The sequence below is a fragment of the Gastrolobium bilobum genome, unplaced genomic scaffold (assembly GCF_033153095.1).
Source record: "Gastrolobium bilobum isolate Gb01-03AN ecotype WA unplaced genomic scaffold, APGP_CSIRO_Gbil_v1 utg6230, whole genome shotgun sequence".
Taxonomy (NCBI): Eukaryota; Viridiplantae; Streptophyta; class Magnoliopsida; order Fabales; family Fabaceae; genus Gastrolobium; species Gastrolobium bilobum.
The window spans coordinates 105,814-120,058 of NW_026895870.1; the positions used below are offsets into that span (position 1 = coordinate 105,814).

The 14,245-nt window shown below is 32.4% G+C and overlaps 2 protein-coding genes across 2 annotated transcripts; both read left to right on the forward strand.

Annotated features, from left to right (window-relative positions):
* The first annotated feature begins 912 nt into the window (after positions 1–912).
* On the forward strand, positions 913–1,998 carry LOC133296534 (uncharacterized). The gene is made up of 2 exons (XM_061495538.1): positions 913–1,051; positions 1,625–1,998. Exon 2 carries the CDS (start codon positions 1,660–1,662, stop codon positions 1,837–1,839), a length of 180 nt encoding a protein of 59 aa, XP_061351522.1. The 5' UTR covers positions 913–1,051; positions 1,625–1,659; the 3' UTR covers positions 1,840–1,998.
* A 6,181-nt stretch (positions 1,999–8,179) lies between these two features.
* LOC133296535 (FCS-Like Zinc finger 17-like) lies at positions 8,180–8,890 on the forward strand. The gene is made up of 2 exons (XM_061495539.1): positions 8,180–8,524; positions 8,677–8,890. The coding sequence occupies exons 1-2, from the start codon at positions 8,247–8,249 to the stop codon at positions 8,861–8,863; spliced, it is 465 nt and encodes a 154-aa protein (XP_061351523.1). The 5' UTR covers positions 8,180–8,246; the 3' UTR covers positions 8,864–8,890.
* The last annotated feature ends 5,355 nt before the right edge of the window (positions 8,891–14,245 follow it).

Here is a 14,245-nt window from a genome sequence, read left to right on the forward strand (position 1 = left end):
ATTATATATTTATTGAAATTCGAATCAGTATTTTTTTTTTTAAAGAAAAAATATTTCTGCAGTTAATGCATATAAGTTATCTCTCAAAACGATGTCGTTTTGGTATTGAAATATTAAAAAATCATAAATATAAAGACTATTATAACCCTGAAATAAATTAAAATTATAAAAACACCATAATTTTTGCCCCAAAACGATGTCTTATTGGACTTACTGCAAATAACTTATATACAGTAACTGCAAAAAAAATGAATCTTTTTTTTAATTGTTGAACCCACTTAATCGTCTCTACATGAGACAATGATATTTCATGTATAATGAGAAAAGTATTGCCCCAACTTAAATGAAACTGACAATTTTGAATTTAATGTCATAGGAGTTGATTGCGATTTGTATTTAATAGGAGCTGATTGCGTTTTGTATTTAATAGGAGCTGATTGCATTTGGTATTTAATAGAACGCAATCAGCTCCTATTAAATACAAATCGCAATCAACTTCTGTTACATTAAATTCAAAATTCAAATAACCTTCAATACCGTGTTTGTCTCGTTCAATTAATATTTTCACGCTCATTTGGATATTTAATCGATTAAATATAAGTTTTAATTGATTAAATCAATTAAGAGGGATATTTAATCGATTAAGAGATATATTTAATCGATTAAATCTTCAAGTCAACCATTTTTTTTCAGTTTTGACCATTTAATCGATTAAATCTTTAAGTTAATCGATTAAAGAAAGGCAAATTGGTAGATAATTTTGGATAAGGAACAAAATGGTTATTAATTAATGAAAGACAAAAGGATTAAAAAGTCTTGATATAATACCTCATGATTTTTTATTTATTTATTTTCTGTTAAATAAATAAAAGAAGTGAAACGATGCGTTTAATACTGTGAAGAATAGGGTGCTGTGTTACGGTCTTCTTCCCTGAATCGTGTTAGGTTTTGCAGTTTTGCTGCAATTGATATACCAGCATAATACCGAAATTCCCGTTTCGTTTCGGCAACTCGCGAAATCAAATCAATATCGACAGTTTCCTTAAATTCGGTACGATATTCCCCCCCCCCCCCCCCCCCCCCCCCCCTGTTTGTATCATCTATGGATGTGTTTGTTGGAAAGAGAATTGTTAGTCTGTGTAGGATTTGTGGCGTGTAATTTCTATTTTATTTTATTTTTTGAGAAAAATGGATAATTTAATGTGTATGATTAATTGTTTAGCAAGTAGCTTCTCATCATAACCATGTTTTTGTGTTCCTAATTTTCTTTTAATGTAGCTATTTTCGGGTAGAGTGAACTGAGAGAACATTTTCTTTTAATCATTTAAATTTAAGTAGTTTGAGAAGGTGAAACTGAAATCTAATAACAAAGTTTCTCTATGCATCATCTCTGTATTGTCCATACATTTTGGGGTTTACTTGTGTTCATTGTTCATTAAATCATTTAAAGTTACATAAAGGGAAGTGTAACATGGAATCTGATAATGATAACCAATGTGTTTGAAGATGGAATGGAACCACATAAAAAAACTCTCAAAAGACTTCTAAGATGATTTTGGCCTGATGCTGATTCCTTTTTCTTTTCTTTTTCTTTTTTTCTGACTGTGATCCTTGCAAATATCAGATATTTCACTGCAAGCAATCACTAAAGCAACTGCAATGGGTATAATCAGGAGTTGCTTCTCTTTCATAACAGGGACAGTCTTTGGGGTTTACTTGGCTCAGAATTATAAAGTTCCTAACATCATGAAGCTAGCTGACACTGCCATGGACCAGGCAAAGCAAGTTGAGGAAAAATACCGCAAGAGTAAGAAGAAGGGTGGTCATGATGATAACTAGGATTAGAGCCTTTATAACACTACATTGGAATCAGGTTCTTGTTTTGGGTTTTTTATTTTATATTTTAATTTTTTTTGGTTTGTCCTGCAATGTATAGGATCACATACCTTTATTAACTTAGTACTTGGAAAACACAAATTATTGGAAGATTTTACAGAAGTGTTCTTCACATTTATAAACCTATTATTTTGTTCATTTTCCAAGAGAAATGTACTCATTCCTTTGTCTTTCTTATTCTGGTTCTTACTTTATTATTACAAGTTAAAGAAGTGTAATGTTTGTACCAAAAAAAGAAGAAGAAGAAGTGTAATGTGTGATGTATTCAGATTCTTAAATCTTGGATACTATGTTAGCTCCAGGCCAGAAATTTGTTTAATGGTAATCAGAATTGTATTTAAATATCCCGGGGAATGTTATGGCCATAATTTACAAATATTTTTTGTCAAAATCATCCTTTAACTGTTGCTCTCAGTGATGATACCTGATTGTGGCTTGTTCTTTGAAGATATTATATTTGTTTAACTTAGTGCGTGTGTAATGTGTTGTACAAAAGAAGTTTTTTTGCTGGCTTAACATTCTAACCGGGATAAAATGCTAAAACATACATAATCCCTCCATCAATTCAGTCAGTGTTTTTCCATTAGCTTTTACAATTGCCAACCTTTAAGACCACACCGAGTCTTTGTACAGTAAAACCTGAACTGAACAACTCACAAGCCCTCATTGCATGTACAACTAAAAATTTCCCACGAATGAGATGTCTTAATATAAATTCTTTCAGTTTGAAATTTTTCCATTTATCTTTCAAAATAATGTTTGGAAGTCAATACACTACACTGTGTTTAGATAAACTATAATTCAATTTGTTATATAATTCTTGGGTTAGAAAGCTAATGTATTATTTGACAATTTCAAATCTATTTTATCAGCGCTGCTGCTTCTCATAGAATTCTTAATATTCAAATTTGCTTCTTTCTCTGAATTCCAAGACTCTTTCTGAGGTTTTGATGAGCTTGTTATTTTTTAGTTTTGCTTATTTTAATTGAACATTTTTTTGTCTACGGCCCACGCATTTCTGTTTTACTTTGCTGATAAACTCTAAATTTTCCTCTTCATTTTTGTCATAATTTTCATCTTTTATTTTCCTATGATTGTTTTATCCAAAAAAAATTGGCAGGCGCTGCCTCGTTCGACAAATTACTACATCTCCAAATCTTTCCATCACTCATCAAACGCTTTTGCTTTCTACTTTTCTTAAAAGCTTAAAGGTTTCTTTAACATGTGTCTAAAAACCTTAATTAGAGTTTGAATACTATTCCAAAAGCCTTTAACTTTTCTCCAAAAACTTAAAAAGGTAATCACTTTTGATCCCTCATATAATTGTATTTTTAATGCTATTTCTGATCTCCAAATTTTGTTCTTTTGCATTTGTTGTTTCTTTCCGCTGCATACTGGTAAGCTGTTTGATCAAACTTGCTCTAAAACCACAAGCTGGTTTTGAAAGGAAAAATTCGTCACCCAACCTGACTTCTTGTATGCACATATTCATCAAAAAAAGGAGTTATGCATATTTGGTCTCTTGAATGACAATGACATCAATGCTCCCTCATCCTAAGTAAAAGTCTACGAGAGGTTTTTCAAAATTATGCTGAGATATGAATTTGAAAATGATTAAAGAAACTAGTCGAAGGTTTATCATTTCAATGTGATTGTGATTATTATTTGGTGGTGTTTGGTAGAGGAGAAAAATTTTTTTACCAGAGAAATATAATTAATAGGAATATGGTGGGAAAGTGAGTTTGGTAGAAAAATTAGAAAAAAATTGTTTGGTAGACCGAAATATTTCTGGGAAAATGGGTTAAAATGACAAAAATAACCCTTATAATTTTTTAATTGTTCATCTGTTTAACCAATGTCAATATCTCAGTTTCCATATCTGTCTTTCTCTCCTTCTATTCTTTCTAGTTGTGCTTGTTCCAGTACAAATATTGAAGTCAAGAGCAATCGAGGATGACACAGGCACGGTGCTTTGAAGATGCAGAAAGCAATCAAATTTGATACAAAAGGAGGCAACTTTAAAAGAAATGAAAGAAAACCCACGTTCAAAATAGGAAAACAAAATAGTACAGTTCATGTACATACAAAATTTTCCAAAAAAGAAAAAATCAGAGGGTACACAAAACAAAACAAAAAATGAATGGAATTTAATAAAGTTGGAAAATTTGGAGCACAAAGGATGCAGTTAATCAGCGGTGACCGCTTAGAATTTGGATTTCAGCGAGAAAAATTGACAAAGAAGTGAATTTTTCTTGAAGAGCTATTGGAGCTATAAGAGCTTACGTGAGTTGTTACTCTGTCGACTATAAGAGCTATTGGAGCCGCTATACACCCTCCCCATTGTTATACACAGCACTAGAGAAGTCTTTGCATAGTCTTGGTTCATATTATTATTGTCAAGGACATCCCTATAATGATATACCACACCACATACGTGGCTCTTTCGCCTTCACCTTGAATTCTAAAAATATTGGTTTGAGGTCTCACTGTTTTGAAAGTTTCAATGAATTGGTTTCGATATTCATGAAAATTTCAATTAAACTTTTTAGTATGCACAAAATAGGAAGTATAATTCCACATTAGCTTACAATAGTGGAAGGTGGGAAAATTACCATTTTAAAATTTTTGAGCAAAAGAATTGTCCAGTTAAAGTTGATTGGATAAGTTTTTCTAAAGTAATACAGTCAAACATGTCACATATGCTGACGGGACTAGTCTCGTCACTGACACTGACGGGACTCGTGCCACGTCAATGTCACGTAGGCAGTTTTGTTATCATAAAACTTCAGAAGATCATAACTTGTGACTCAAGTATCCAAATCAGATGATTTTTTTTTTAATTTCACGTAACTTTTCGAGATCTACGCAATGAAATCTCACTTAACATATTTTATCTCTCACAAATATAATTTGAATTGGTAACAATTGTACTACAATCACGCGTTTAAATTTAGAAGATCTTCAAACTATGTTTGTGGGAGATAAAATATGTCAAATTAGGTGTCATTGCGTAGATCTCGAAAATTTATGTGAAATCAAAACAAAAAATCATCTGATTTGGATACCCGAGTCACAAGTTATGACCTTCCGAAGTTTTACGATAATGGGATTACCTACGTGGCGCTGACGTGGCACGAGTCCCGTCAGTGTCAGTGATGAGACTAGTCCCGTCAGCATATGTGACATGTTTGACTGCATTACTTTGAAAAAACTTATACAATCAGCTTTAAGTGAGCAATTCTTTTGTTCAAAAATTTTAAAATGGTGCTTTAGCCGTGGAAGGTGCACCATAGATGAGAAATCTCAAATTCATTTCATCATCATATATCTTTATAGCCTGAAGACTGCTTGAGTAACTTTCTTCATCATCTTCTTCACCCTTGACAGTTGCTATGAAGATGTGGCCCCATCTTGCTATTTAGCACGGGTGTCGGTGGGTAGGAAAATACTTGATTGTTTTGAACACGTGTGGTTAAAACAGGCGGAAAGCATTCCATGTATGCATAGATTACAATAAATTTGTTAACAACGTTATTAATGTTAAGCAATATCTCAAAATTCTTGACAAAACAAAACACACTCCTCTGATTTCTTCTTTCCTTTTGTTGTATGAAAAGAAAAGGTTTCATTGTACTAAAAAAAAAAAGGTTTCAAATACTGCATGAACACACAGAAAAACAAGTCATACAGGGACTTTGCAAACTCTGGCCATTTATAATTTAAAACAAAAGTTTAGTTATATATTCATAGATTACTTATCATGACAGTTAAAGTAAAATAGACAAGTTCACAGATTTCACTGGAAGTTATTCATTTCATAGATGAACCATTTATCATAATCATAGATCAATATGACTTGTAACAGTAGGGCAATTAGATTTAGACATAAAAAGGCATTTCACAATGAATGCACCATATTCTTGCTAGTTGCAATTAATCAGATAAACAAAATCATAATACCTCTGTACCAGTGAAAGAAAACAGCAATTAACAAGATAGAAAGTAGCAATTTTACATATTCTGCCTTTCTTCACTGATCATACTGTGTGTAACCTACAACCCTATCAACAAAAAATACATAAGAACAAAGGGACATGATCCGTTTACAAATTTTTTTTTGCAATTACACTAATGTAAGACCGGTCGTACACTGTGTGATTAATGTAGGACCGGTCCTACATAATGTAGTTTGTAAGAGTTTGTAAACAAAAAAGTTTGTAAATATAACCTGCCCTAAGAACAAAAGTGTATCTTAAAATTCAAAACATACGGTTATGGGCAATGTTGGACCGAAGAGCTTTTTGCTACAGCTTCAGAGGTGGATAATTCCCCACGTTGCCAAAATCAGTGAACTTGAACCAACTACCCCTTTTCCGACCAAAGATTTTAAATGTTCTTTAACATAAAGGACTCTGTGTTACACCCACATAAATTGTAATACATGACTCTTTTTTTTCTTTTTCAAAATCATATGTTTTACATTATATCATAAACTAATAAATGCACTTAATAACTTTTTGTATTATAAGTGTGTCTAATCCTCAATATTACAAAAGCACTACAAAAGTTGTCATTTTCCGGATTGCACAGTGTTTCAACATGCTTTGCTCTGCTTAGGTTATTAAGAGATTTTGATCCTCTCTACTTAATGGGTGACACTTGGATCCCATCTCTCGAGCATCTATCTATTCACCCAAGCACAATTGCCTATGCTATTTTTCTCGTGACATGTTGTGGTTAGAGAACAAGGAATCTCTGCAGCTTTGTTCGGACTCCAAAGGCAAATAAATGTGCCGTGAACCCAACACCAAAAATGGAATCTTGGCCTATATTTTATGTCATGTCTTATTCAGAAATGGATACCCTTCTAGTAAAGTTAGAGTACTTAGTAACTCTATAATATTCGTCTCCCCCTTATAAAATTTGGTGTGTCCCTTTATAAAAGTAAAGAATCATAGTATTGATGATACATTTACTTTGTTTTCGATAACAATTATAATTATATACTCTTAATAAAATTTGCGATGTGGAGCGGTGACACATTTACAGTATATTTCCGACACCACTTTTTGTAACATATTTTTTTATTCACTATGGGTTATCATGTTGTTCAATATTTTGTTGTGCATTGTTCCCCTTAGATTTGTCACTTGAAAAGTGTATCTTTATCTTTCTCTTTATAAATATTCATAAACTTTATTAGGGAAATAAATCGTTTGTAAACTTTTTTTACAAATTACACTAAGTATGATCGATTATACACTCTTGATTGAAATATAACCAGTCATATTTAGTGTAGTTTGTAAATAAAAAATTTGTAAATAAAACTTTTTTCATTTTATTATTAACTTACCTATTTTATATTGGAGACATGTTATATTTACAAATTTGTTATTTACAAATTTTTACAAATTACATTGTGTATTATAAGTAGTACATATTCAAGTAGTATATATATTACTCATAATATATAGTGTAATTTGTAAACAAAAAATTTATAAATATATAACACACAAAAATATAGATATAAGACAGGAACAATGACCAAAATGCTATTGTTCCCCAACTTGTTTATCTAAATGTCATGCCAACAGTGTTAATTCTCAATATGTCACGTGGGCATGTAGGGTAGCGAACTTGGTTGCAATTAATGCACCTGAACGTTTCCACCTGCCACGCCACGTGTCAGACATGCAACGAAGTTCGTTGCCCGCCCTAGCGAACTTCGTTGCATGTCTGCCACGTGTCATCGTGGAAGGTGAAAACGTGCAGGTGCAATAATTGCAACCAAGTTCGCTATTCCAAGTAGTGAATTTGGTGTCCACTAAAAACGTGACACATCAGCAAACTGAGTTCGCTACAGTGCTCAACGAACTTGTCCACGTGACATATTGTGACATTGTGAAATTTTAAATCCATTTCCAGTCTTAGTCTCTGTACAACAAGTTCCACGTGTACATATTGAAAATCAAAAGAATAAATCTCTGTCCGCGTCACTTCACCGTGTGGCCCAAATGAGCAATAATATAAGCTGCTGAAAGGGACATTCACTACTTTATTATTATTATTCTCCCTCTTGTATCCTTTTTTGTCTTTGACCATTGGAAAAGCATGCAAATGTCTATCAAAGGTTTCATCGATCTAAGATAAAAAAATATTTTGTATTGTGGCACGTGTTATGAAGTGCATTAGGGGTTAAACAGAGTAAAACATAAGTGATGTCTTGTCTTTATCATGGATGGGGTATGCTTCCTTTAAATATACATCACTGCTTTCTTTCACATAACTCACCAAATACTCTTCTTTCTACTCTATTCTATCGCCCTTTCTATTCCCTTTCATAGCTTACGATGTTTCCAAAGTTCATGAGTCCCTTCAAGGTGGAATCACAAGAAGGGAAGCAGCTGAACAAAAGAAGAAAGCATGTGAACTCAATTGAGAGTACACATATGGATGTCGGTCTAAGGGTTCTCACCCAAATTACAAACTCTAAGACCGAATCAAATGTTGTTGTGAAATCTGCAGTTAGAAATACAAACCAAACCATCCCTATAGACTTTTGCTTCCTTAAAACTTGCAACCTATGCAATAAGCAGCTCAGGCCAGACAAAGATATCTACATGTACAGGTATTGCTAAACTCTTCTTCTACTTTACATATCTTGGATAAATCACTGTTTAAGCTACCTAAATAATCCCCTAAGAAAAAAATGAGATGATTATAAAAATCTCGGTATGTTTTATTTCCTAATAAAACTTGGATATGGTTGTATATATGCAGGGGAGATCAAGGTTTCTGCAGTATAGAGTGCCGGAACAGACAAATAGTTTTGGATGAGATGAGAGAATTAGAGAGCTCTACAAAACAAATGGTGGCATCTTATAGGCAATGTTGTAATAAGGCACGTTACAGAGACTTGAATCTAAAGTCTAGACCAATTCCTTGTAATCAAAGGCACTGGCAATAATTTTGTAAAGAGGGTCTTTATTAATTCCTTCATTTTGCTCAAAATAGCTTAGCTTGATAAGTAAGGAGCCCAACTAAAAGATGAGAGATGCAAGTATTGATGAAAAATCTTATATAGTCCAGATTTTTTCTGATGTGACATATTTATTGTCTCTAGATAAACGGGTGTTCTTAGCATTTTATTTTATCCAACAATTATCCTTGAATTTTATCAAAATTTTGTCTGTTTAATTATGTTAATTCATTATTTATGGCTGAGACTGGACTATAATTTTCTTGCATATACATGCAAAATAATAGATAAGGTCATATGGAAGATTTTTCACACTATGTTTCATTTCCTTGCGCTTCAAATTCAGTAATAAGTATCATATCTGTTCTGCCCATTTTGTCTGATTAAAAGAGGAATCTGCGGACACTGCATTAACTTGGATGGGTTGAAGATATTTTGCCATCAATTGGAAGGTTCTTGCATCCAATTCTACTATATTCCTTTATATTAAAAAAAATGCTGGACCACTTTATCTCACATGTAGCTTTTAGGTGGTGTTTAGTTGGGAGCTTTTCAGCGGATATCTATGTTTCTCCAGTATGGCTTTTAGAAACACCATGTTTGTTTCAACGTATTTTCACTAAAAACTCATCTATCCAATTTGTATGGATTTATGAGAAACATAGATATCTGCACTGTTTAGAAACCCAATTTGAAGGTGGGATTTTTCGGAAAACCGGTTATCTGACTTTTAATGCACTGTTGATTTCATAAAGTTACCTAATTTTTTCAGTAAAATTTTTCCCCACCAAACAACTTTTTTTTACATTTTTCTACCTATTTCACTTTATCTATCTTTTCAATCATTTCTCTATCTATTACATTTCCCTACTATTCCAAAAAAATTTCCTCAACCAAACGCCCCAGTTACATATCAATTTGGATAAAAAAATAAATAAATAAATTCGAACAAATGGAAATACTCTTTTCCTACCTGTGTTATGCTTACAGCTAGAGTCTTCAAACAATTACTCATTCCCCCTCCCCCTTTAATGGGAGAAGAAAAACAAATGAAGAAAACAGGATTTATTATTTCAAGTTGATCTTTCACAAATTTAATCTTGTTATTATTGTACTGAGAGCCCAACTAGGTGTCTTTAACTATTTTCCTTTTAAGATAAGAGACCTCTGTTGGAATTGAGGTAGGGAATTGGCTTCAATATCCGTGGTCATATTCCGTTTTCTCTGGATTGATCGTTTCATAATTTGTATCTTCGTCTAATCACTTAAACTTTTGAGTTGAATTGACATAGAGCTGACGTGATTAAGTGATTATAAGCTTGATTCTCATCCCCTCTATTCTATTAATAAATAATTAAATATTATGGAGTTTGTTAACATATACGAGTCTGAAGCATTGCTCATTCTTCAAGCTCAATGGACTCTTATGTAAGAGAATGTGTTAGAAAAATATAAAATAAATATAATATAAAATCATAGAAGGCTCATCACCTACCAATTTAAGTTTTTAGGTGAAATGATTGTTTTTTTTTTGTAGAAGGTGAAATGACGGTTTAATATGGTATTATAGCCTCCCATTCTATACTGAAATTAAGTCAACATAAAATAGAATCAAAATAATAAACTTGTGCAATTCCATGCTTTAAACTCAAAGAGCTCTTGTCTGTTGGGGTGCGTTAAAAAGATATAATATAAAACTATTAAAAATTCATTACTAATTAGCTCAAACTTTTAAATGAGATGATTACTCATAAGAATAATAATCAGAATAATGTAGATTGTAAACTAAGCTCTGAGCCTCTTGGATTCGAATATTGATAATATTATTTACAAATTATTCTTTTTACTGTACTCTTACACTACTTTCTCGTTGGATAATAGTAAAAAACACACACACTCTTTACCTTCATTTCTAATCAAAAAAAGTGTAAAGATATGATAATATTGATAAATAATTTGTATCCAAAATGAATATTTATAAATAATAAATTAAATTCTTCAGAATTGGGATATCCATTTTTTTTTTTTTTTTGAGAATATAATTCGGATATCCTTTGAAACCCTTTTGTATGCCGATAGCCCAAGCCCAGAGTTCAGCAGTGGATTGAAAAGAAATTCGTGTCTACGACATGATTTTCTCCAACTTTCTCTATGAAACAAGGCTGCTAATGCATCATAACGATTATTCCAAATGTTTACTTGCGACATAAGAATATATTACTAAAGAATCAAGACAAATTACCGGTGTTTAAAAATTCGACCCGGGCGAGGTCAGGGGTCACAGAGTCACTGCAACTGGGGGGTCAGCGGTCACTACGCTGACCTGGGTTTATATATTAAAAAATTATAAATATATATCTTATATGAAAATATTAAAAAATAAACCACCAATCATCAAAGATTCAAAATATACTTAACATAATTCATCAATTACAACCACAAGTCAATATTACACAACCTAATTAAAGTATCAAAATATCAAAGTACAAAACTCGTATTCTAATGAGGTCACTATGCTGATCCGGTTCTTCCTCTTTTGAGGAGGTCACTGACAAAGGAAAATTTAAAGGAAGTAAGAATGAGTTTTTGTTTTCCATCCACGGAAGTAAGGATTTCATTTGAATGGGTAAAATTCTTTCCTTTTCTAGAAGATTCACGGTAGCGAGGTGAAGATTGGAGACATTAAGATCGCAGGGAGAGAAGAGAATAATTAGATTTAGGTTTGCAAACATTTTATTTTAATTTTTTAATAAACGATGTTGTTTCATGAAATTTTTTTTTTTAAGGAAAAAAAACATGCAGTGACCCCCTTTGACCCCTCTGACCCGGGGAGCAGGGTGAGATTTTAAAACACTGCAAATTACTTTTTTTTTTTTGGACATTACAAAGAATCGAACCGCACACCTAATATTCCCTAAACACACCCAACACCACTAGGCTATCCCTAGTGCTGCTACTGCAAATTACTATATATATATATATATATATATATATATATATATATATATATATATATTAGACTATTAGATCAACGTGGAACATATTCAAGAGATTTAATAAATGCAGTTCTTTTATTTAAGGGATCTATTAATCTCATGTTGCATCAGATAATTATCTCATGCAACAGAGACAAGATAGTGGAATCCACCATTTGTAAAAAAAATAAAATAATGTGGACTTCACTACTTTGTCTCTGTTGGCATGAGATAATTATTTCATGTAACATGAGATAATTATTTTTCTTTATTTAATAATGAAATTATATGGTATTCGCGAGTGGTCGGCATACTGGTCGGTTAAATGTAGTGACCTACTTCATCTGGAATAAGACCTTTCTAAAATATAGGTTATAAAGTTATGAATAAGATCTAGTTGTTAGGTAATCTTTAATTAATAAAAAACAGAAGTGCTACCCCACCAAACATCATGCCGAGGACATGAAATAAAAAAACAACATAAAGCTGAATTTGGATTCTCCAGCATTAAGTATAACCTATAATACTCCGACACGATTTTTTTTTTTTTTAATGCGTGTTGGACATCGATATGCTTTGATATATTTCGACACGCGGTCAATATTTTGAGATACATGGTCAACTCTCAGACTCATTTTTTCAACACACGGTCAACTTTTTTCGACACGTGATCAACGTTCTGACACACTCAGACCCCTTTTTTTTTAGTCTTAATTTGTTTATTAACAAAAATAAAAAAAATCATTTATAAATCAATTTTTTTCTGTTATGAAATATGACATGAAAAATTTACAAGGTATTATGTTATAAAATTTGAATATTTGATTGGTTATATGACTTATTATGGACTGTTATATGTATTAAATATAAATTATATTATATATATTAAAATATTATTTAATATCAAAACGTGTCTCAACGTGTCGAAATATGTCATTTTTTAGAATTAACGTGTCGGCGTGTCGTGTCGTGTTTCATATCCCATGTCAGTGTCCGAGCATCATAGAGTATAACCACTATAAATGAATCTCAGAAGTGTTATGAATAAGGGCAAGGGCGGACCTACATGGGGGGCGTGCATGGGCGGCCCCCCCTCTAAAATCTGAAAAAAATGTCTACATCCCCAAAAAAATACATACTATATTTTATTTTTCATAACTAGTGGGTTACTTTAACAAAATTAGCATTGTGTATCGTTTGGATCTGAAATGAGTTGAATTGATTTCACCTTGTTGATGATTGGTACAGTGTTTTTGTTCAAAGCTGTCGATTTCACTTTCTGAGTCTCCTTCTTTTGCTTCATTTGATACCCAAAATCTGTTAGCATGAGAAAGAAGCTTGATACTCATTTTCCTGTTGTGAGTATTTTCACTTTCTCTTTGTAAAGTTGTGATCTTTTTGTAGTTTCATGTTGTTCCGAATGCTCAAAAACCAACACAAAGTGAAAGAAAAAAATGGGTATAAAATAATTATAGTTTGCAATATTTTTTGGAATTTATTTGTTTAGCTTTATGGTGCTTGATAATTGAAGTAGATGGGTCTGTAGTGCTGTGGACATTATGGAACTTTATGATGTTAGTTTTAGGTGCTTGCATAATTTGAGTTCTACGAGTTTCTCCCTCTTTTGGATTTATTTTAGTTATGTGATTATATTTGTTATTAAAATTATTTAATGTGTGCATCTCTTGAGATCGCTGTACATGTTTTTTGGTTTAAGACTGTGATTCTCCTACTTTTCATTGTTGACATGGCACATGGCAATGAAATAATCTATGTTAAATTCGTCAATTTAGTATACTTGTTAAATTATATTTTATTTAAAATTCTATAAGTTGGATTAGTTAAAATTTCCGTCCCTCTTCATATAATTTTCTGGGTCCGCCACTGAATAAGGGTACCTCCAAAAAGAATTCTCTTATGCAATCAATTATAACTATGCACTAGGGATAGTACATAGTTATAATATTAAAGTTTTTTTTTTAAAAAACAACTTTTAAAATTACAACTATAAAATCCTTCCGTCGAATCGCGGAAGTGATCTAAAATATGAGTTTCTCTCGATGAGATCTTCGAATAGGCACTTTACCCGCTCAAATCAGACACAAAGCTAATATTTCAAGATTTTTGGAGGTTATGAGTTTGAGAGAAAAGGGCATGGAGTATGGATGGCAAAACGGGTCAACCCGGCCCAACCCGTTTGTAACCCGAAATAACGAGTCGGGTTAGCCGTAGGGGTGAAAGTGGGCCGTGCCGGCCTACAGGGGCCTACGGCCTAGCCTATATCAGGTCGGGCTTGGCCTATTACATATAGTCAAATATAACAGGCCCGAGCTTTTAAAGAAGCCTATTTAGAAAGTAGATGATAGGCTTTTCTTTTACATGTCAAGCCTACAGG

Excerpts from the sequence above, each read along its gene's own strand:
- LOC133296534 (XM_061495538.1), top strand. The coding sequence starts at position 1,660 with ATGGGTATAATCAGGAGTTGCTTCTCTTTCATAACAGGGACAGTCTTT.
- LOC133296535 (XM_061495539.1), top strand. The coding sequence starts at position 8,247 with ATGTTTCCAAAGTTCATGAGTCCCTTCAAGGTGGAATCACAAGAAGGG. Across the intron at positions 8,525-8,676 it reads AAAGATATCTACATGTACAG|GGGAGATCAAGGTTTCTGCA; the intron begins GTATTGCTAAAC and ends GTATATATGCAG.